The sequence below is a fragment of the Garra rufa genome, chromosome 25 (assembly GCF_049309525.1).
Source record: "Garra rufa chromosome 25, GarRuf1.0, whole genome shotgun sequence".
NCBI lineage: Eukaryota > Metazoa > Chordata > Actinopteri > Cypriniformes > Cyprinidae > Garra > Garra rufa.
The window spans coordinates 6605702-6627272 of NC_133385.1; the positions used below are offsets into that span (position 1 = coordinate 6605702).

At 33.8% G+C, this 21571-nt stretch overlaps 2 protein-coding genes across 3 annotated transcripts in view; one reads left to right on the forward strand and one right to left on the reverse strand.

The window, feature by feature from the left end:
- bbs4 (Bardet-Biedl syndrome 4) overlaps nt 1-6061 on the forward strand; it is a 16730-nt gene extending 10669 nt beyond the window's left edge. Inside the window, exons 10-16 of the mRNA XM_073831540.1 lie at nt 469-537; nt 612-764; nt 849-1020; nt 1990-2059; nt 2146-2290; nt 4992-5199; nt 5278-6061. Of these exons, the coding sequence (XP_073687641.1) occupies nt 469-537; nt 612-764; nt 849-1020; nt 1990-2059; nt 2146-2290; nt 4992-5199; nt 5278-5420 (960 nt within the window). The 3' untranslated portion in view covers nt 5421-6061. The remainder of the gene's footprint in view (nt 1-468; nt 538-611; nt 765-848; nt 1021-1989; nt 2060-2145; nt 2291-4991; nt 5200-5277) is intronic.
- Nucleotides 6062-7522: 1461 nt separating this feature from the next.
- Nucleotides 7523-21347, reverse strand: adpgk (ADP-dependent glucokinase). Of its 2 annotated transcripts, none has more exons than XM_073832023.1 (10): nt 20997-21347; nt 17588-17843; nt 17153-17378; nt 15887-15949; nt 15022-15142; nt 14660-14856; nt 14449-14547; nt 10227-12189; nt 9663-10058; nt 7523-9580 (listed from the first exon to the last, which is right to left on the reverse strand). In XM_073832023.1, the coding sequence occupies exons 2-8, from the start codon at nt 17821-17823 to the stop codon at nt 11626-11628; spliced, it is 1506 nt and encodes a 501-aa protein (XP_073688124.1). In that variant the 5' UTR covers nt 17824-17843; nt 20997-21347; the 3' UTR covers nt 7523-9580; nt 9663-10058; nt 10227-11625. The 2 variants fall into 2 exon arrangements, with proteins under 2 accessions (XP_073688124.1, XP_073688125.1); XM_073832024.1 differs by having other exon boundaries at nt 10227-12186; nt 20997-21346.
- Nucleotides 21348-21571: the final 224 nt, after the last annotated feature.

Consider the following 21571-nt stretch of genomic DNA (forward strand, 5'->3'; position numbering starts at 1 on the left):
CCCAAACTGGGGTTTGTAAGTTGATGAAAAGCTAACAATTTATTAAATCATAAAAAATGTAAATAAATAATACATAAATAAATAAATTGGTCTTTCTAATGCTAGTGATTTATTAAATCATTAAAAAACGAAAAAAAACACACTAAAATTATTATTAAATTTATTTATTTAAGTTTATGTGTAAGTTGATGAAAAACAAGTATTTTATTAAATCATAAAAAAATATAAATCCAAAACGCCAAAAAGAAATCTTTTTTTTTTTTTTTTAAAAAGGTATAAATCAATAAATAAATACATTACATTTTATTTCAAACGTAGTAAACATGATGATTAGTGGAGTTGCTTAGGTACTCTTATTCTTATGAGTATTATTCAAATTCACATTTGAACAAGCCCCTAACATCAAAATAACTGATCTGTTTTTAGTGTATTTGTTCACTTTTGTCTTCTGTTGTCGTCTCTCCTTAGCTTGGGAAATACCAGAAAGCCTTTGAGCACCTCGGAAACGCTCTGACATACGACCCCAATAACTTCAAGGTGGGATAGAGTTTAATTATTTAGCACTTTTACTAACTCCAGGTGTCATTAACATTGAACATGTGTGTGTTCAGGCCATCCTCGCGGCCGGCAGTATGATGCAGACTCATGGAGATTATGACGTAGCCATGAATAAGTACCGTGTGGCAGCGTACTCGGTCCCTGAGAGCCCACCGCTCTGGAATAACATCGGCATGTGCTTCTTCGGCAAAAAGAAATACGTTGCTGTGAGTTACAGACTGTCACGAGAACATTTGGTGAATTTCTTTTTACCTGTTTGACCTTTTTACTTTCCTGCTCCTCTCCTGCAGGCCATCAGCTGTCTGAAGAGGGCAAACTATCTGTCTCCGTTTGATTGGAAGATCCTGTATAACCTGGGTTTGGTTCATCTCACCATGCAGCAGTACGCATCAGCTTTCCACTTCCTGAGCGCCGCCATCAACCTGCGGCCGCGCTTGAGCGAACTCTACATGCTGCTGGCCGGTAAATAAATCAAAGACTATTACTAAAATAGTTTCACGTTCTGCTTCAGCTTTTTATTTAATTGTATTTAAAAAAAAAAAATAAAATAAAAAAATAAAAATAAAAAAAATTAAAATAATAATGCAATATATTTTTATTTAAAAAAAAAGTAAAAATGAAAAAGGACAATAAAAATAAAAAGGATGATAATAAAGACAGATCTTTTAGTTTAAATAAAATAATAAATATTAAAATTGTCTAAGAGTGAGTAAACTCTACATGCTGCTGGCCGGTAAATAAATCAAAGACTTTTACTAAAATAGTTTCACTTTCTGCTTAAGCTTTTTATTTAATTGTATTTAAAAAAATAAAATAAAATAAAAATAAAAATAAAAAAATACAAATAATAATGCAATATATTTTTATTAAAAAAAAAAAAGTAAAAATGAAAAAGGACAAAAAAAATAAAAAGGATGATAATAAAGACAGATCATTTAGTTTAAATAAAATGATAAATATTAAAATTGTCTAAGAGTGAATAAACTCTACATGCTGCTGGCCAGTAAATATTTCACAAATGAATCAAGCCACCATTGAAATAGGCTGAAATAGTTTTTAAACAGGTAATGTGTTCTACTTTAACAGTTTATTGAATTTAAAAAATATTTTTCATATATATTAAATATCAAAATCAACCTGCGTCCATGCGTAAGTGAACTCCTGATTGGTAAAAATATCACAGACTAATCCATCACAACTGTTGCTGTCTAAAATAGTTTTTAACCTGGTAATGTGCTACTTTTGCTATTTATTTAATAAAAATTAAAAAAATAACATTACATTAAAAAAAATGATAATGCAACTTTTTTTTTAATAAATAAAATGTATTTATTTTTTTATTGATTGTAAAGGAACAGTGTAAATGTAAGAATCAGTATTGATCCAGTTTAATTTAATTTGATGATTTGTTTGTGCTTTGACCCTCATCAGTTGCCCTGACCAATCTGGACGACGCAGATAACGCCCGCAGGTCTTACGAGCAGGCGGTTCAGCTGGATGAGTATGCTCTTTACACCCTGATCTGTGCTGGTAAATCTACAATGTACAGAACTAGCTGAGTTTAAATGAGTGAATTTTGTGTGGCAGGTCAAACCCGCTGGTGAACCTGAACTTTGCGGTTTTCCTATATAATCAGGGCGATAAGAAAGCCGCCCTGCTGCAGTTTCAAGAAATGGAAAGAAAAGTCAACACTCAGGTTGAGAATAACAGCAGCACTGAGTTCGACCCAGAGGTACTGGACCCTAGTCTTATTCTGACCAAAATCTGCACATTTAGACATTAAGGGACTGTCAGACTGACATTGGAAGTGACAAAACATTCAAATTCTGGTAATAGATAGTTTATAGAAATTCAAGGTATCTTTGATGCCACAAACTTGAACAAATTCAGGAAATCTGTGAAATGCTTTAAGCATCAGTCCAGGCTGCTCTTGATCCAAACATTGAAGAAAATTATATATATACACTACCAGTCAAAAGTTTTTGTACAGTAAGTTTGCCTGCATTTATTTGATCCAAAGTACAGCAAAAACAGTTCAATTTTTATTTTTATTTTTTTATTATTTTAATAAATTTTTATTATTTAAAATAACTGCTTTGTATTTGATTATATTTTAAAATGTAATTTATTCCTGTGATTTCAAAGCTGAATTTTCAGCATCATTACTCCAGTCTTCAGTGTCACATGATCCTTCAGAAATCATTCTAATATGCAGATTTGCTGTTCAAGAAACATTTTATTATCTAATTACTATTATCAATATTTATAATGTATTTTTTTTTTTTTCTGGATTATTTGCTGAATAGAAAGATCCAAGGATCAGCATTTACCTGAAATAAAAAAAAACTTAATACTTATTGTTATTACTTTTATTTATAAAGGATGCTTTAAATTGATCAAAAATGATGATAAAGATAAAGTTACAAAAGATTTCTATTTCAGATAAATGTTGTTCTTCTATTATACTTTTATTATAATTTATAGAAATTATACTCAGCTGTTTTCAGCATAATAGTAATATTATTTATTTATTTTTTAGCAACAAATCAGCATATTAGAATGATTTCTGAAGGATCATGTGACACTGAAGACTGGAGTAATGATGCTGAAAATTCAGTTTTAAAATCACAGGAATAAATTACATTTTAAAATATATTCAAATAGAAAGCAGTTATTTTAAATAGTAAAAATATTTATAATTTTACTGTTTTTGCTGTACTTTGGGTCAAATAAACGCAAGCTTGGTGAGCAGAAGAGACTTCTTTAAAAAGATTAAAATCTTAGTGTAGTGTATATTTTATACAATTTGTAACACTTATTATTATTATTATTATTATTATTAATTAATTAATTTATTTATTTATTAAGCTTTTTTTTTAGATATATTTATTTATGTATTTTGCTTTTTTTCTTGACTATAAAATACATTTTGGCCACAAATTCTCGTTACTGTAATGTGTGCCAACATTTTTTTTTGTGCAGTTATTAATTCTTATTACTTTAATACAGTGACAAAAATATTGGAAACAATGTCTGGAAACATTTTTTAAAATTAAAATCAGTATAATACCATGATTTAAATAATAATGCAATTATTTTTGCATTTCTAATAATAAAAAAAATAAAAAACAGGCATATTATATAGTAAAATACTTCGAAACTTCTGACATTTAACCGCTTTTGTTATTTTGTTAAAAGCATTAAAGCTGAATACTCACAAACTTTATTACATCTAACAAATCTGTGAACCACATCGAGCATCATTAAACCTGAAAAAATTATACTCAGCTGTTTTTGACATAATAATAATAATAATAATAATAAATGTTTTTGGAGCAGCAAATCAGAATATTAGAATGATTTCTGCAGGATCATGTGACACTGAAGACTGGAGTAATGATGCTAAAATTCAGTTTTAAAATCACAGGAATAAATTACATTTTAAAATATATTCAAATAAAAAGCAGTTATTTTAAATAGTAATAATATTTCAAAATGTTACTGTTTTTGCTGTACTTTGGATCAAATAAATGCAGGCTTAGTGAGCAGAAGAGACTTAGTGTTCAAAAACTTTTGACTGGTAGTGTATATTTTATACAATTTGTAACTATTATTATTATTAATATTCGTTTATTCACTTATTTAGCTTTTTTATTTATTTATTTAGCAGTTATCTTTGCAGTTATTATTTCTTATTACCGTAATACAGTGACAAAAATCATGGCAACAATGTCTGGAAAAAAAGAAATTAACATAAAAAAACAGTATAATACCGTGATTTAAATAATAATGCAATTATTTTTGCATTTATAATAATAAAAATGTTAGAAAACTGGCATATTATATAGTAAAATTATTTGTATGATAATAACATGAATACATTTAGAAACCTTTGACATTTAACTGCTTTTATTATTTTTGATAAAAGCATTAAAGCTGATAATCCTCACAAACTTTATGAAATCTAACAAATCTGTGAATCACATCGAGCATCATTAAACCTGCAAATCTTGACCCAAAAATCTAAACAAAAAAAATCTATATTTTGTGTAATTTTTAAAAATTACTATATATATGTAAAACAGTGACAAAATCATGAAAACAACTATTCAGAAAAAAAAAAAATCAGTATAATAAATACCATGATGTATACATTCTTTACATTCAATTTAAATAATATATTATTTTTTTTGGTAAAAAAACAACAACAACTGCATTTGTAATAATAAGAATTTGTGAGAAAACATGCTTATTATATTTTTTAGGTTTTTTGCTTAATGAAATGTAAAAAAAGGAATCTCTCTCTTTATATATTCTTTTTATTTATTATGTATTTATTCAAATTAATTAATTAATTCATCTGTTCTTTCTTTTTATAACAGTCTCGTAATTAATAAAAAGAAAAATAACAGTAAATATTTTTCCTCACACAGATGGTAGAAATGGCTCAGAAATTGTCCAGTGCTCTACAGGCAGGTGAAAACCTGTACTGGAGCAAACCGGGCAAAGACGGCAAGACCAGCCTGCGGTCATCCTCCAGCAAACCCAGCAGCTCCCAGCAGCCCCTGGGGACCAACCAGGCCCTGGGTCAGGCCATGTCTTCAGCCGCAGGCTACAGCAAGAGCATGCAGATCACCACAGGTGCAGAACCCATCAGCCTGTCAACTTCACGTCATTTACACAAATCAGTCCATCCTAACTCTTCGTCTTTCCCTCCAGAGCCCGAGGCGGATGTGAGCAGCGCCCCGTCTCCCCCTACAGACCCTCCAGGAGACCCTGAGGATGAGGATGAGGTAGAGGAGACGGCCGAACCGGCCAAACTCAAAGAGAAGAAGAGTAAACAAAAAGCAGTGGCTGAATAGAGCTTAAACTATTATATATATATATATACAAAGCCGAAAGGGTTTTTAACTTATCAATGTACAGTGTTTATATAGTTGAATTAAAGTGCACATCTTTAGATGTCTGTTTGAATGGTGCATTATATTAATGTAGTATCTTTTCACCTTTAGAAAAATGACAGTTGGTCAAGTGCATAAAAAGCATGTTGTTATCATTTTGGTCTTTGTAACACAACCATATGATAACACATCCTGCATCGTACTTGCTAAATGAAATTCAGTACTCGTTTCTTGATTTTGGGGTGGTAATTCCACAAAATATGACGCATTTATAGCATTTTTGCAACAATTTATAAATCGTATTGTATTCTGCGTTTATCAGCAGGAAAAAAAACACTACAAAGACATGATTTCTGTCTTCATTTTAGCTAGTATACAACTATTTGTTCAATTCTCAGCCCTTTGTCGGCGCCGATAGCCTTGTGGGCAGCGCTTCGACATACAGCGCCGTTGCGCTCTGGGCGTCCCGTGTTCGAATCCCTGGTCGAGGACCCTTCCCAATCCTGCCCCCTATCACTCTCCCACTACGTTTCCTGTCAATTCTGATCTGTCCTATCATAGTAAAGGCAAAAACCTGCAAAAAATAAATATTAAAAACATTATTTAATGCCTAATCCTGATTTTTTTACTTTTTTTCAGTCCTTTGCAGATTGTTGGTTAAATATTACATTTTACATACTCCTTTTGTCATTAAAACTCAAAACAAAATTTTTAAAATAATTTATAAAAAAAAAAAAAAAAAAAAAATAATATATATATATATATATATATATATATATTATTTTTTTTTCAAATTAAGTAATATTAGGAGTTTTTGTCATTAAAACTCAAAACTTTTGGCTTTTGATTCCTTTTAACAAGTGCATAATATATATATATATATATATATATATATATATAAAAAAAATGAATGGAAAGATTTTATAAATTAATATTTAATATTATTGTTTTTTAATTTTTAATATATATATATATATATTGAAAATTAAAAAACAATAATATTAATATTTTTAAATTAATTTATAAAATCTTTCCGTTCATTTTTTTTTTCAAATTATATATATTTAATGCACTTGTTAAAAGGAATCAAGTTTTGATGACAAAGAATCCAAATATTACCTGATTTTGTTACATTAAAAAAATAATTAAAAATATAAAAACAAGTGCATTAAATATATATAATTTGAAAAAAAATAATATACTGAATGGAAAGATTGTATGAAATAATTTAAAAAATATTAATATTATTGTTTTTTTTAATTAAGCATCAAATTAGAGTTTTTATTTTAAAATAAAACACATTTACATTTAAAAAACAAATATATATATATATATATATATACTTTTTATGTAACATCAAATTAGGTAATAAAAACTCAAAACTTTTGATTCCTTTCCAAATTTTGTAAAAAAAAAAAATACTGTATGGTATTATATATAATATATATAAAATGTAACAAAAATAAGGTAATATTAGTTTTTTTAACTCAAAACATTTCTGTAAACAAAATGCAGCAAAGTTTATATCTTCTATATACTTAAAAAAATCGAATTAGGTTAACAATTTGACTAACATCAAGTTAGGTAAGATTAGGATTTTTTTTGTCATTAAACCTCAAATTTTTTTATTCCTTTTAAGAAGTGCATTGTTTTATTTTGTAAAGAAATACTGAATGGAAAGTTTATATATATATATATATATATATATATATATATATATATATATATATATATATATATATATATATAATTATATAATTTGAAATATTTTTATAAACTGAATAAAAATATTTGTGTAATTAATATTAATATTAGATTTTTACATTTTGCATCAAATTAGATTCTATATATATATATATATATATATATATATAATATTAATTAATAAAATATTTTTATTCAGTATATATATATATATATATATATATATATATATATATATATTTTCATTTTGGATCAAATTAGGTTATATTGTTTGTTTGTTTTTGTTTTTTTTTAATTCTTTTTTTTTAATGTAGGGCTGTGTAATACAAAAAAAAAAGAGAGTCATTTTATACCTGGAACAGAAGGGTTTTATTTATATAAAAATATTCCATACTCAAGTTAACAGAGCTAATATTTCTAGTCTTAACGTTTATGATTGAAGGACGTTTTGCCCAGTAACTCTTAAAGACTTTGTTGCATAATCACGTGTGCAAACTAGAACCCTAAAACATTTGATATAGTCTAAAAGTTGCATGAATGTAAACTTTCTGTTAGTTTCTCGCACCAAGACTCAACATCTGCTGTGTTTGAACAACAAAACCTTCTTCAAGTATTGCTGTAATGCTAATGAAGTTTCGTTTACTCCATTAGTAACCAGTTCACACGACTCTAGTTATGATATTGCCGATGCAAACCTTTTTTGGCCAAAAAATGCAAGGTTTTGATGTTAAATGTCACATCATTGATTGGTTTGAGAAACTAACAGCATCAACAAGGAGTGTTACAGAAATACAGTGCAAACAAGATGAAATCCATGATGTTCATGATCCGAGGCATTTCTCCCAGCTACTGATTTGAACATCTTGCCTTTTTCATGAACCACAAACACATTTGTGTGTGAACTGTTCATAAAACACTGCTCAACATTTTTAAAACTACACATTTGTTAAAAAGCCTCAGATGGGCTCGTCAAACTTTAAGGCTGGTTTAAGACCAATGACAATTCACATATTGAGATTAATTAGTGCGTCCCAAATAAAACATTAAAAATCATATGTTAAAAATGTTTGGATGGAAAACCATGGCTGAAAACGTGAATTCCATGACGTCTTTTGTATGTACAGATTCATTATGTGTAACCTTTGAAAACAGGAAGCATCAGAAATCACAACAGTCGTCATTAACGCCACCTACAGTACATGAATCACACGCAAATAACCTGCTGATCAAAGCAGAATGAATGGAAAATATGAACGATTTTTCTTATTATATACAAATGATGCTGGCTCCAATGTACAAAACCCTACAACTAGATTCCCACCCTTAAGAACATTAGGATTAAGACAAGAATAGTGAATGGTACTTAATAATATGTGCACTGAATAATGACCACAATACCGGCAGGTAAGCTGGTGATCTAAACTATTAACTATGCTGAACTACTATTTAGGAATTATTTAGACTTTATATTGACCCTGGGATCATTGCTTTAATTACTTATGCTTGATTTCATTATGATAAGAGAACTTATGGAAGCCCGTTTTCGCCACTGAATAAAAGTTAAAAAGGTAACTGCAACTTTTATGACTTGACTTTTCTCGCAATCGTGAGTTTACATCTGACTCGGAATTGCGTAATACGAACTCACAATTGTCTTTACGCTTAATTATGAGTAATAAAGTCGGAATTGCAGGATATAAACTCGGAATTGTGAGAAATAAAGTCAGAATTGTGAGAAATAAACTTGGAATTTCGAGAAATAAAAACAAAATTGCAGGTTATAAACTCATAATTGCAAGATATAAAGTCACAATTGTGGGATATAAAGTCGTAATTGTGAAAAAAAAGAGTCAGAATTGCAGGATATAAACTTATAATTGCAAGAAATAAAGTCAAAATTGCAAGAAATTAAGTCACAATTGTGGGATATAAAGTCGTAATTGTGAAAAAAAGAGTCAGAATTGCAGGATATAAACTTATAATTGCAAGAAATAAAGTCGAAATTTCAAGAAATAAAGTCGGAATTGCAGGATACAAACCTTAATTATGAGTAATAAAGTTGGAGTTGCGGGATATAAAGTCAGAATTGTGAGAAATAAAGTCAGAACAGCAGGATATAAACTAATAATTGCAAGGAATAAATCCGGAATTGCGAGATATGATCTCCTAGTTTCGGAAAAAAAAGTTAGAATTAAGAGATATAAACTCGGAATTGTGAGAAATTAAATCAGAATTGTGGGATATAAACTTGGAATTTCGAGAAATAAAGACAAAATTGCAGGATATAAACTCATAATTGCAAGAAATAAAGTCACAATTGTGGGATATAAAGTCGTAATTGTGAAAAAGTAAAAAGTCAGAATTACAGGATATAAACTCAATTGCGAGAAATAAAGTCGGAATTGCAGAATATAAACCTTAATTATGAGTAATAAAGTTGGAATTGCAGGATATAAACCTTAATTATGAGTAATAAAGTCGGAATTGCAGAATATAAACCTTAATTATGAGTAATAAAGTTGGAATTGCAGGATATAAACTCGTAATTGCGAGAAATAAAATCGGAATTGTAAGATATAAAGTCAAAATTTCAGGATATAAACTCGGAATTGCGAGAAATAAAGTCAAAATTGCAAGAAATAAAGTCACAATTGTGGGATATAAAGTCGTAATTGTGAAAAATAAAGTCAGAATTGCAGGATATAAACTTATAATTGCAAGAAATAAAGTTAAAATTTCAAGAAATAAAGTCGGAATTGCAGGATACAAACCTTAATTATGAGTAATAAAGTTGGAATTGCAGGATATAAACTCATAACTGCGAAAAATAAAATCGGAAATGCGGGATATAAAGTCGGAATTGTAAGAAATAAAGTCAGAACTGCAGGATATAAACTAGTAATTGCAAGAAATAAAGTCGGAATTGCAGGATATAAACTCATAATTGTGAGAAATAAAGTTGGAATTGCGAGATATAAACTTAATTGCGAGAAATAAAGTAAGAATTGTGGGATACAAACTCATAATTGCAAGAAATAAAGTAGGAATTGCGTGATATAAAACTAAATTGCGAGAAATAAAGTGAGAATTGTGGGATACAAACTCATAATTGCAAGAAATAAAGTAGGAATTGTGGGATATAAACTCATAACTGCGAGAAATAAAGTCGGAATTGCGTGATATAAAACTAAATTGCGAGAAATAAAGTGAGAATTGTGGGATACAAGCTCATAATTGCGAGAAATAAAGTAGGAATTGTGGGATATAAACAATTATGAGAAATAAAGTTGGAATTGCGGGATATAAACTTGAAATTTCCATAAAGTGGGAAATTGCAGGATATAAACTGGAAATTTCAAGAAATAAAGTTGGAATTGCAGGATATAAACTCTTAATTGTGAGAAATAAAGTCAGAATTGCAGGATATAAAGTCGTAATTGCCAGAAAAAGTAGGAATCGTGGGATATAAACTCGTAATTGCAAGAAATACAGTCACAATGACAAGAATATAAATTAAAGTTGGAATTGTGAAAAATAAAGTCAGAATTGCAAGAATTCTGACCTTTTCTCAGAATTGCAAGATATAAACTTGTAATTGTCAGAATTGTGGGATAAAAACTCCTAACTGTGAGAAATTATGTCAGAATTGCAGGATATAATCTCGTAATTGCGAGAAATAAAATCAGAAATACGGACTATAAACTTACATCTTGCAATTCTGACTTTTTTTTTTTTTCCTCATAATTGTGAGTTTATATCCTGCAATTCTGAGAAAAGAAGTTAGAATTGTGAGATAAAAAGCCGCAATGACCTTTTTGAAATTTTCATTGGGCTTCCATAAGAAGTTTACGTTACTCAGATAAAAAAACAAACACATTACTGGATTAACCTGGTTAACCTGAAGTGCATCAACGGCCTTCTGGTTCTGCTACTTCTTAACGTTCATCAACCAAATAAAGGAGTGTTTGGGAACTCAATGGAAACTTGAGATGTTTAAGACTCTTTCTCTTGTTCACCTTTATTCATCCCAATAGCAGCCGTGGCTCTTCTGCACCTGTTAACCAGAGTATGATCTCCTCTTATAGTTAAAAAAAAGTTAGTAGTTCATCCAAAAATAAAAATTCTGTCATCATTAACTTACCTAAAACTACCTTTGACTTCTGGACTATTTCTTATATAATAAAGAAGGTCGTTTAGGTTTAAAGGTGAGCGAATGATGACAGAACACTGGTTTTTGGTTAAATTAACTGTTTAAAAAAGATGCCGGAGGCTGGCTTACATTATTACGTTCAGTGCCATCTTTCAAACAAAAGTAGCAACAACAAAAGGACAGTGCCCTGCATCTCGAACTGGTTTTGCTCTGAAAAACATCCTGTCAGTTGATGCTCTGTGAGTCTGTTTCTCCAGCTTTAGGATCTAACGACGAGGACGTATCTTCAAAAGGATGGACGAGAGACGTCTCTTAGAGCTCAGGCCGAGGCATGACCTCAGAAAACAGAAGTCCTTCGGCTGAAATGGCGTCGCCCAATCCTACAGTCCTAAGCGGCTGTTTGCACACCAGGACTGGCGTGAGATGGAACGAAATGTTCCCTCTGCGCCACACGGTGACCGGACGGGTCGGGTCCATCGCTAGGCTCTCCCTTGGTTCTAGGAAGGAGCTGTAGAAGTTCAGCGGCGCCTTGAGGATCACCTTCGTAGTGTCCACCGCTTGCAGGCCGCAGGCTTGACTGCTGGCCACACGAGCGCCCGCGGCCACCGCCGCCACCTGGTTTTCCCAGTGGCCGTCCACCGTAGCCAGGATGTGGTACGCCAGCGTGTGGAAATGGATCCGGGTCAGATCAGCCTCAGATTCTGGGTCAGCCCGGCCGTGTTGCTCCAGGATCCAGAGCAAGATGTCGCTGACACGGCCCACGTCGGGTATGCCATCCCAAGAAGTGAGGTCAGAGTGAGGTCCGCCTCCAGCCTGAGTCAAAAACAGCAACTCCTGTTCATTCAGACCGATGGAGTTCACAATGGGCAAGACCTGCTAACAGAAGAGCATAGAGAAACCTGAATGCTGGAGATGAAAACGTTTGATTGAATATAGAAATGTTATTTAATGTAGTTAGAAAACTGCATATCTACTAAACCCATTCGTTAAAGGAGAAGTTCACTTCCAGAACAAAGATTTACAGATAATTTACTCACCCCCTTTGTCATCCAAGATGTTCATGTTTTTTATTTCGTCAGTCATAAATAATTGTTTTTTGAGAGCAAAAAAAATTCAGGATTTCTCTCCATATAGTGGACTTCTAAAATGCAGTTTCAGTGTAGCTTTAAAGGGATGGTTCGGAGTAGAATTGACTTCATTGCTATGCACTCCGAAGCCCATGTAAATACCCCATCCGAAGTTTTTTTTACCTTAGTCAAACATTTATGGAGATATTAGAGTTTTACGAATTGCATCAGAACATTTGTAAGTCCACCATGAGTGTTTTAAAAACACGTTTTAGCCGATCCCTACTAGTCTCAAAAACTACAAGTCGACGTCACTTCCCTGGTTTGAAAAAAGCACGTAAATGTCCTCCTACAAGTTGACATGCAGACAGATGTAGTAGGAGGACTTTTACGTGCTTTTTTCAAACCAGGGAAGTGACGTCGACTTGTAGTTTTTGAGACTAGTAGGGATCGGCTAAAACGTGTTTTTAAAACACTCATGGTGGACTTACAAATGTTCTGATGCAGCGTTTTGTGAGTACTTAACCTATTTACACTACTGTACAAGTTTGGTAAGATTACTTGCACGTTTAGTGGTGCAATTTACGAGATACATCACATGTACCATTCACTCCTGTAACAAGCAATTCGAAAAACTCTAATATCTCCATAAATGTTTGACTAAGGTAAAAAAAAACTTCGGATGGGGTATTTAGATGGGCTTCGGAGTGCATAGCAATGAAGTCAATTCTACTCCGAACCATCCCTTTAAAAAGGTGCTTGAATTTCTCTCTCAAAGTTTGTAAAAACCCTGAAATGAATATTGTATTATTTCTACCAAGACACCATGGTTATAGTTAGCATTAATACTTCTGGTTTTCTAACGCAAGTCAGCACTATTTAGAGAGAACTCTGGGCAGAATTCGAATGATTCTCACTAGATCTTGTAGCCTGGAAAAAATCCAGACCCTAATCTATTAAGATTAAGGGTCTGGCGTCGAGCAATGAAAAGGGCCTAACTCGAGGGGCGGCACCAAGCGTGCATTTGAAACTCTCACTGCACGCAACTGGATAACGCCACGACCAATCACAACAATACACCGTGTGACATATCCAGAGCTACCAGCGGAGCTAACTGATAGATTAAACTCTTGCCGTATCCAGTCGGCAAAACAGCAAAAACGTCCTTCTTGCAAAGGAACGATTCGAGCGCGATTTTCTGTTCCTCTTTTATATGAAAAGCCAAGTCTAACTCGTTCATTGTAGCGGCCAAAGCCGTTTCAAACAACTGGTGTTCATCTGTAGCCATCTGTCGATGTTTACTAAATGATTCCGGACGTCGCAGCGCTGTCGTCATCAGCTTAGCTCGCCTCTGGCCCGCCTACATCAGATACACCGATTTGATTGGTTCCCAGAACTGCTTTCGTTTGTTGTTAAATGTTTCTCTTATGCAACAGAAATGGCAGCACTTATGAGTAAAACAACGCAGTAATCGCGCCAGTGCGACCGCTCACAAAAATTCCCTTTGGCAAAAAAAAAAAAAAGGTCGCAAAACGTCTGGAGCCCTGAGAGAGCAGATGGCTCTGGATGCTTTCAAATCGCTCTCGCAGTGCTTGCTTAAAGTGCAACACATTTATACATTTCGCCCTCTGTTGGAATAAAAGCTATAACTACTTCCCACCACCTCTTAGGAAAAGTAAATTAATTAAATATAAATCGATTCTGAGGTAAACCAATCAATTTTTAACTCCCACCCCTAATACCCTAACTGTCTGGACTGGAATACACAGATTTCACACAGAGCTAGACAAGACAACCATTTAAGGCTAAAAAGTATATAAATTGTATATTTTTTGAGAAAATAACCGATCGGTTTGCTAGATAAGACCCTTCTTTCTCGGCTGGGATCGCTTTGAAGCTGCATTTAAACTGCTTTTTAAACATTCAAACTCGCAGGCACCATAGAAGTCCACTATATGGAGAGAAATTCCCAAATGTTTTCCTCAAAAAACAATTTCTTTATAACTAACGAAAAAAAGACATCTTTTTGTTCTGGAAGTAAACTTCTCCTTTAAACCTACACATTTACCTCCTGCAGGATCTGGTTCATGTAGTCTCTGTCCGTCATACTGGCCAGCTCAAGGTGGATGGGCACCTCGTTCCTCACGTCTGAGATGGCAACCACCGCCTGCAGGAAGTCAGAACACAAAGCTTGAGAACTAATATGTAATATGAAGCAGCAGAATCCAACAAACCTTAAAATATCTCTATGATTTTAATGAGCGATTCTAGTCTCAGACCTCTTTCAGTCGTTCCTCCCAGAGATCTCGACCCATTCCTTCCATCATATGCAGTCCGGATAGGACCACCAGGTCTGGCTGGAACTCCTCTAGACTGGCCACGAATGTCTCCAGCGTGCTCATTTCACCGTTGGACACGTCATGGGACAGGATGAAGCGGTTAGCCTGAGGAGCTCGTGAGGAACCCCATTGTTCACCTGTAGGGGGCGTCAGAGAGGAAACACTATAACAGAGACACAAAAACCCAACGGTACCAATGTGCCTTAATACATTTTCTGGTCTTATGGTGAATGATTTATTTCTGAATATCCTGTTGCAAATATGTCGTATGATTTGCGAATGTGGTTTTGAGCGAGTCTCACCTGACTTGTACTCCAGGATGAGGTGGAACTCATCTGTCTCCTGTAGAGATTCAGGCGGGACTACGATCTGTTCATCCAGCATATCGTGAAGCTTCGGCCCCACTGGACCACACAAGAGGACCTGAGAGAAAACAGCTCACTTTAGAAAACTAAAATCAGGTATGAATGTGCTGCTTCTGCCCTCTTCTTACTCCCCCTCAGGCCATCCAAAATGTAGATGTGTTTGTTTCTTCATCAGATTGGGAGAAATGTAGCATTACATCACTTGCTCACCAGTGGATGTGAATGGGTGCCGTCAGAATGAGAGTCCAAACAGCTGATAAAAACATCACAAGTAATCCACACCACTCCAGTCCATCAGTTAACATCTCGAGAAGCCAAAAGCTACCCATTTGTAAGAAACAAATCCATCATTAAGATCGTTTAAACTTCAAATCATTACTTTTGGCTAAAATATAAGTCCATAATCCAAAATAACGCATCCTCCTTGTAAATGGTGCTTGATTTGTGCATATTTCTCTCCTAAATTAAGACGAGACGAGCGTTATTATGGATTATGGACTGATATTTTAGAAGGAAGCAAATGTTTGAAGATGTTAACTGATGGACTGGAGTGGTGGATTATTGTGATGTTTTTATCAGCTGTTTGGACTCTTATTCTGACGGCACCCATTCACATCCATTAGTGAGCAAGTGATATAATGCTTCATTTCTCCAAGCCTGATGAAGAAACAAACTCATCCATATCTTGGATGGCCTGAGGATGAGTACATTTTCAACACAACTTTCATTTAGGTGAACTGTTCCTTTAAGCGTCCAGTGATGCCGAGGTTGAAGCTTGGTTTGTAGTATAACGGATACTTACCACAATTTCTGGGTTAGATGCTAGTTTCTGGCCAATAAGAGCTGCGTTTCCACCCACATAAAGCTGCAAGAAACAAAAACAATTTTTATTAAAATTAAAATGCACAAGACAAGTGTTTACATTCATAATTCTACTCATAATTCTTACCTTTTTCTTAGAATTGTGAGAAATAAACTCGAAATTCTGAGAAGTAATATCAGAATTGCAAGATATAAAGTCATGATTCTAACTTTTTTCTCAGAATTGTGAGATAAACTCACAATTCTGAGAAATAATGTCAGAATTGCGAGGTATAGTCAATTCTAATGTTTTTCTTGCAATTTGCAAGTTTATATCTTCCAATTCTAACTTTTTTCCTCAGAATTTTCCTCAGAGATATAAACTCGCAATTTGTGAGTTATAAAGTCCAGTTTTGAGGGGGAAAAAAGATGTTTTCAGAATTGCGGGTTTATATCTCAAAGTTGTGATTTTATAACTTGTAATTGCGAGTTTATATCACAAAAATCTGACTTTACTGCTCAGAATTGCAAGTTTATTTCTCATAATTGCAAGAAAAAAAAGTCCAAATTGTGAGATAAAGACGCAATTACTTTTATGTTTTATTCAGTGCTGGAAACAGGCTTCCATAGTAATGTGACATAGAATATTATTTAAAAAAAAAAAAAAACTCGCAATAGAAATGCTCTTATTTTATCAGATCCAAAATCAGATTAAAACTGTTTATAAAATTGCCAGATATTCTATATTGTTATGAGAAAAATACATTGATAAATTATAGCATACATTTTTCACTAAAATCATGTAATGCATATAATTTCCTGTGAAAATAGCCTGTTATAAAACTCATGGTCCAGCCACCGTGCCTTTTAATTACTGTTGATTATGCCAAATTAAATTTGACACAGAAACTCAATTTCCCCTCCGGACCCTCTTGTGCATTCAAATTAAACCGTCAGATCTCAAGGGCCAGATCCATTTACAGCAGACGCCAAAATTAAACCAGATATTATAGGACATATGCAGAATCAGTGCCGTGTGGATGTCTGAATAGAGAAACAGAGTAAAGGTCGCACACTTTAGCATCTGCTGTGAATTTTACCACACTAAGGCCTGAATCAGAGCAGTCAAACCAGTTGGACAGGTTTTAGTGTGCTCAAAGACCAGCTAATCTCTATCCAATCACTTTCTATTCATGCCTTGAGGGAAAACAATATGGTACAGGCCACAAAACCCTCTCCCACTGTTCTAAAACGTTTTATCTCGCACCTGAGCGCCGGGATATTCTGCAGCTGCCCGTGCGATTCTTTGAAACACCTCTTTATCTGAAAAGAAGCGCTCTGCGGCGGCGCCCTTCCCCATGTAGTGGATGAAGGCCTCTTTCAGGTCCTCTTTGCTGTGTAGCACCTCGTGGTCTCTGCCGGATCCGGGTTCGAGAGCGAGCGCCTGCAGCAGCCCTACCCCGGACACCACCACATCTACACAGGCGTTCACCCTGGCAGAAAACAAAGGCATGAAGGGAAGGGCTCTAGAACAAACAACCCTGCATGTGTTCAGACCTGCTGCATATTGGAACCCATATAAATAAAGGACACAAACAACAGAAGGATTAAATCAAAAATAATGAACAAACAAACACAAGAACAAGAGGACTGATCAATTGAACAATGCGTGCTCTGTCCGATCACAGTCAGAGTAACTGACCCCACTGCCACTCTCGCCCAGCGTCGGGCCGGAGCTGCGATGAGGGTCTGCCAGGCGCGTGCAATGGCCTCTTCCAGCACCGGAGGGCGGGGCTCTGAGCCGCCGCCGCTCGGCTCCATCTGTGGCAGGGATTCGCTGACGTAGTTGAGCACGCGGGCCGGCAGCTCCGGGTCAGTGTGGTACAGATACCCCATCCCCAACGCCAACACCGCCACCAGCACGGCCTTCCTCCACATGACCTCGACACACAAACGACCTGTGAACACAAAATCATAGTGTTTCTTTTCAGTCATGGGCTCTGACTGGAGCCTTTATTTAATTGTTTTTTTTTTATGGTCATGTACCATGGTAATACCGTGGTTTATTTCGACATATATTTGTTAAGACTAAGATGTTTGGACATGTTCTGGTAAACCAATATTTCTTGAACATGTATTGAAATAACAGCATGTTTATTAAACATTTATTGTGGTAAACCCATGTTTTTGGACATGTAACATGGTAATACCATATTTTCTGGTATGTAACATCGTAATACAACGTGTTTGAACATGTATCATGCATGGTAAACCCATGTTTTTGTGGGCATGTTGCATGGTAAAACCATGTTTTTTGAACGTACCATGGCAAACCCATGTTTTTGAACATGCATCGTGGTAAACCCATGGTTTTTTTGGACGTAACATTTTAAAACAATGTTTTATGGACATAAAACATGGTAACACCATGTTTTTGGATATGTAATATGGTAATACCATATTTTGACATGTAACATTGCAATACAATGTTTTTTGGACATGTAACCCATGTTTTTGTGGGCATGTATCATGGTAAACCCATGTTGTTTTGGACATGAATCATGGTAAAACCATGTTTTTGGATATGTAATATGGTAATACCACATTTTTGACATGTAACATTGCAATACAATGTTTTTTTTGGACATGTATCATGGTAAAACCCATGTTTTTGTGGGCATGTAACATGATAAAACCATGTTTTTTGGACATGTAACATGGTAAAAACCATGTTTTTTGGACATGTAACATGATAAAACCATGTTTTTTGGACATAAAACATGGTAAAACCATGTTTTTGGATATGTAATATGGTAATACCACATTTTTGACATGTAACATTGCAATACAATGTTTTTTTTGGACATGTATCATGGTAAAACCCATGTTTTTGTGGGCATGTATCATGGTAAACCCATGTTGTTTTGGACATGAATCATGGTAAAACCATGTTTTTGGATATGTAATATGGTAATACCACATTTTTGACATGTAACATTGCAATACAATGTTTTTTTTGGACATGTATCATGGTAAAACCCATGTTTTTGTGGGCATGTAACATGATAAAACCATGTTTTTTGGACATGTAACATGGTAAAAACCATGTTTTTTGGACATGTAACATGATAAAACCATGTTTTTTGGACATAAAACATGGTAAAACCATGTTTTTGGATATGTAATATGGTAATACCACATTTTTGACATGTAACATTGCAATACAATGTTTTTTTTGGACATGTATCATGGTAAAACCCATGTTTTTGTGGGCATGTGACATGATAAAACCATGTTTTTTGGACATGTAACATGATAAAACCATGTTTTTTGGACATAAAACATGGTAAAACCATGTTTTTGGATATGTAATATGGTAATACCATATTTTGACATGTAACATTGCAATACAATGTTTTTTGGACATGTAACCCATGTTTTTGTGGGCATGTATCATGGTAAACCCATGTTGTTTTGGACATGAATCATGGTAAAAAAAAACATGTTTTTGGATATGTAATATGGTAATACCACATTTTTGACATGTATCATGGTAAAATCCATGTTTTTGTGGGCATGTAGCATGGTAAAACCGTGTTTTTTGAACATGTATCATGGTAAACCCATGTTTTTTTTAACATGTACCATGGCAAACCCATTTCTTTAGACATGAACCATGGTAAGCCATGTTTTTTGGACTTGTAACATGGTAAACCCATATTTTTAAACTTATATCATGGTCAAGTCATGTTTTTGAACATGCATAATGGTAAATCAATTTTTTAAACATGTATCATGGCAAAACCATGTTTTTTACGTTAAAAAAAACACATGGTATTACCATGGTACAATGTAATGGCATTTCTTTGGACATGTACCATGGTAAAACCATGTTTTGTGGACATGTACCATGGTAAAACCATGTTTTGTAGACATGTACCATGGTAAAACCGTGTTTTTTAGACATGCAACAAGGTAAAATTATGTTTTGTGGTCATGTAACATGGTAAATCTGGTAAGCCCATATGTATCATGGTAAATCAATTTTTTAAACATGTATCATGGTAAAACCATGTCTTTTGAACATGTCAAAAACATAGTATTAACATAGTACATGCAATATTGCAATGCAATTTCTTTGGACATGTACCATGGCAAACCATGTTTTGTGGACATGTAACATGGTAAAACCAAGTTTATTAGACATGCACCATGGTAAACCATGTTTTTGAACATGTCAAAACATAGAATTACCATGTTTTTGTGGATGTATAACATGGTAAAACCATGTTTTGTGGACATGTACTATAGTAAACCATGTTGTTGTTTTTTTTACATGTATCATGGTAAAACCATGTTTTTCGACACCTATCATAGTACAACTATGTTTTTCGACTTGTGCAAGTCCAGAAACACAGTACTTCCATTGTACAATAGCAATATCATGCTTTTAGACATGTATCATGGTAGGACAACGTTTCTGGACATGTATCATGGTAACACCATGGAACTTTGGGGATGTAGCATGATATAACAAAGCTTTTTGAAATTTTATTATTGTAATTGCATTTCTGTCATGACAATGTACATGTACAATAGTAATACCATGCATTTTGGGGACTGTGAACATGTTACAGGAAGTAGACAGATTCACCACTGAAATCAATGCTTATCTATTTATAACCCTGCAGTAAGCTGTGCATGTGCGTGATCTCTCTCCGTATATATCATCTCTGCTTGACACGTTCATTATTCTGAAAGCTGATAATTATGCAACTTAAACCCATAATAGAATAACACAAGTAGCTGGCTAGTGCTAATAGCCAATTTATGCTCATGTTTGGGGCTTTAAATCACCACGACAAATACACTCACAGATCTGACCGTGATCACCCAGGGCATCTGAGTTACTTTAAAAGGTATTGTATCTAAAATGACATTTCTGATTAGTAAGTAACATGCTGGAGTATAATCAATGAGCTAACATGAGCTAGCCACATAGCCAATAAACCATCAGTTTGCACAGCAATAACCAGGACAGTCACTTTATGTTTGAGATAATATATTGCAAACACTCTTCGACGATCTAAACAGATGTGCATATCACTGACCTGACAGATGATAATCGCAGACGAAACGAAAGAGAGTGTGTATGTGGTGAAGTTGAGTTGTGTCACCCTTCTTGTTTGATTGGAGAGTCTGTGTTAGTGACTAGCCGCTCCACTCTCTCCTGAGGGCAACCGATAGTAAGTCTTAAAATCAAATCTCACTGGGCTCAGAGATAAAATCGCAAATAAAATCAAACAGAAAGTTATTTATATTACAAAATACTAAAGTTACTTTAATTAGGCTGCCAAATTCATGTTAGTTTGAGCGTTTAACGCTGTAATTTGTTTTAAACAGTGTTGTTGTTGCTTTAGGAAAACTGACTAGCTGTAGCTAAAGCGAACCAATCAGAATCTCCGCAGAGCGTTTCTGACGTAACCGGAACATTACGTTGAGTGGCTGTACTGACGCAAGGTGAAAATATCTTTGCCCGGCGCCACGTCTAAATTGTCAGAGCTCAGCAAGTTTTTTTTTTTTTTTTTTTTTTTTTTTTCATATATCTATTATGATATAACATACCTTAAGCAAGTATAATGTTAGTTTGTAATATGTACCTCTTTTACTATTTGTTTCATTTCAT

Bases quoted from the DNA above. Each gene is read 5' to 3' on its own strand.
- adpgk (XM_073832023.1), bottom strand. From the start codon at position 17,823: ATGTGGAGGAAGGCCGTGCTGGTGGCGGTGTTGGCGTTGGGGATGGGG. The intron at 15,143-15,886 runs GTAAGTATCCGT...GTTTTCTCTCAG, and splicing joins CATCTAACCCAGAAATTGTG to GTCCTCTTGTGTGGTCCAGT. The intron at 14,857-15,021 runs GTGAGACTCGCT...CGCCCCCTACAG, and splicing joins CATCCTGGAGTACAAGTCAG to GTGAACAATGGGGTTCCTCA.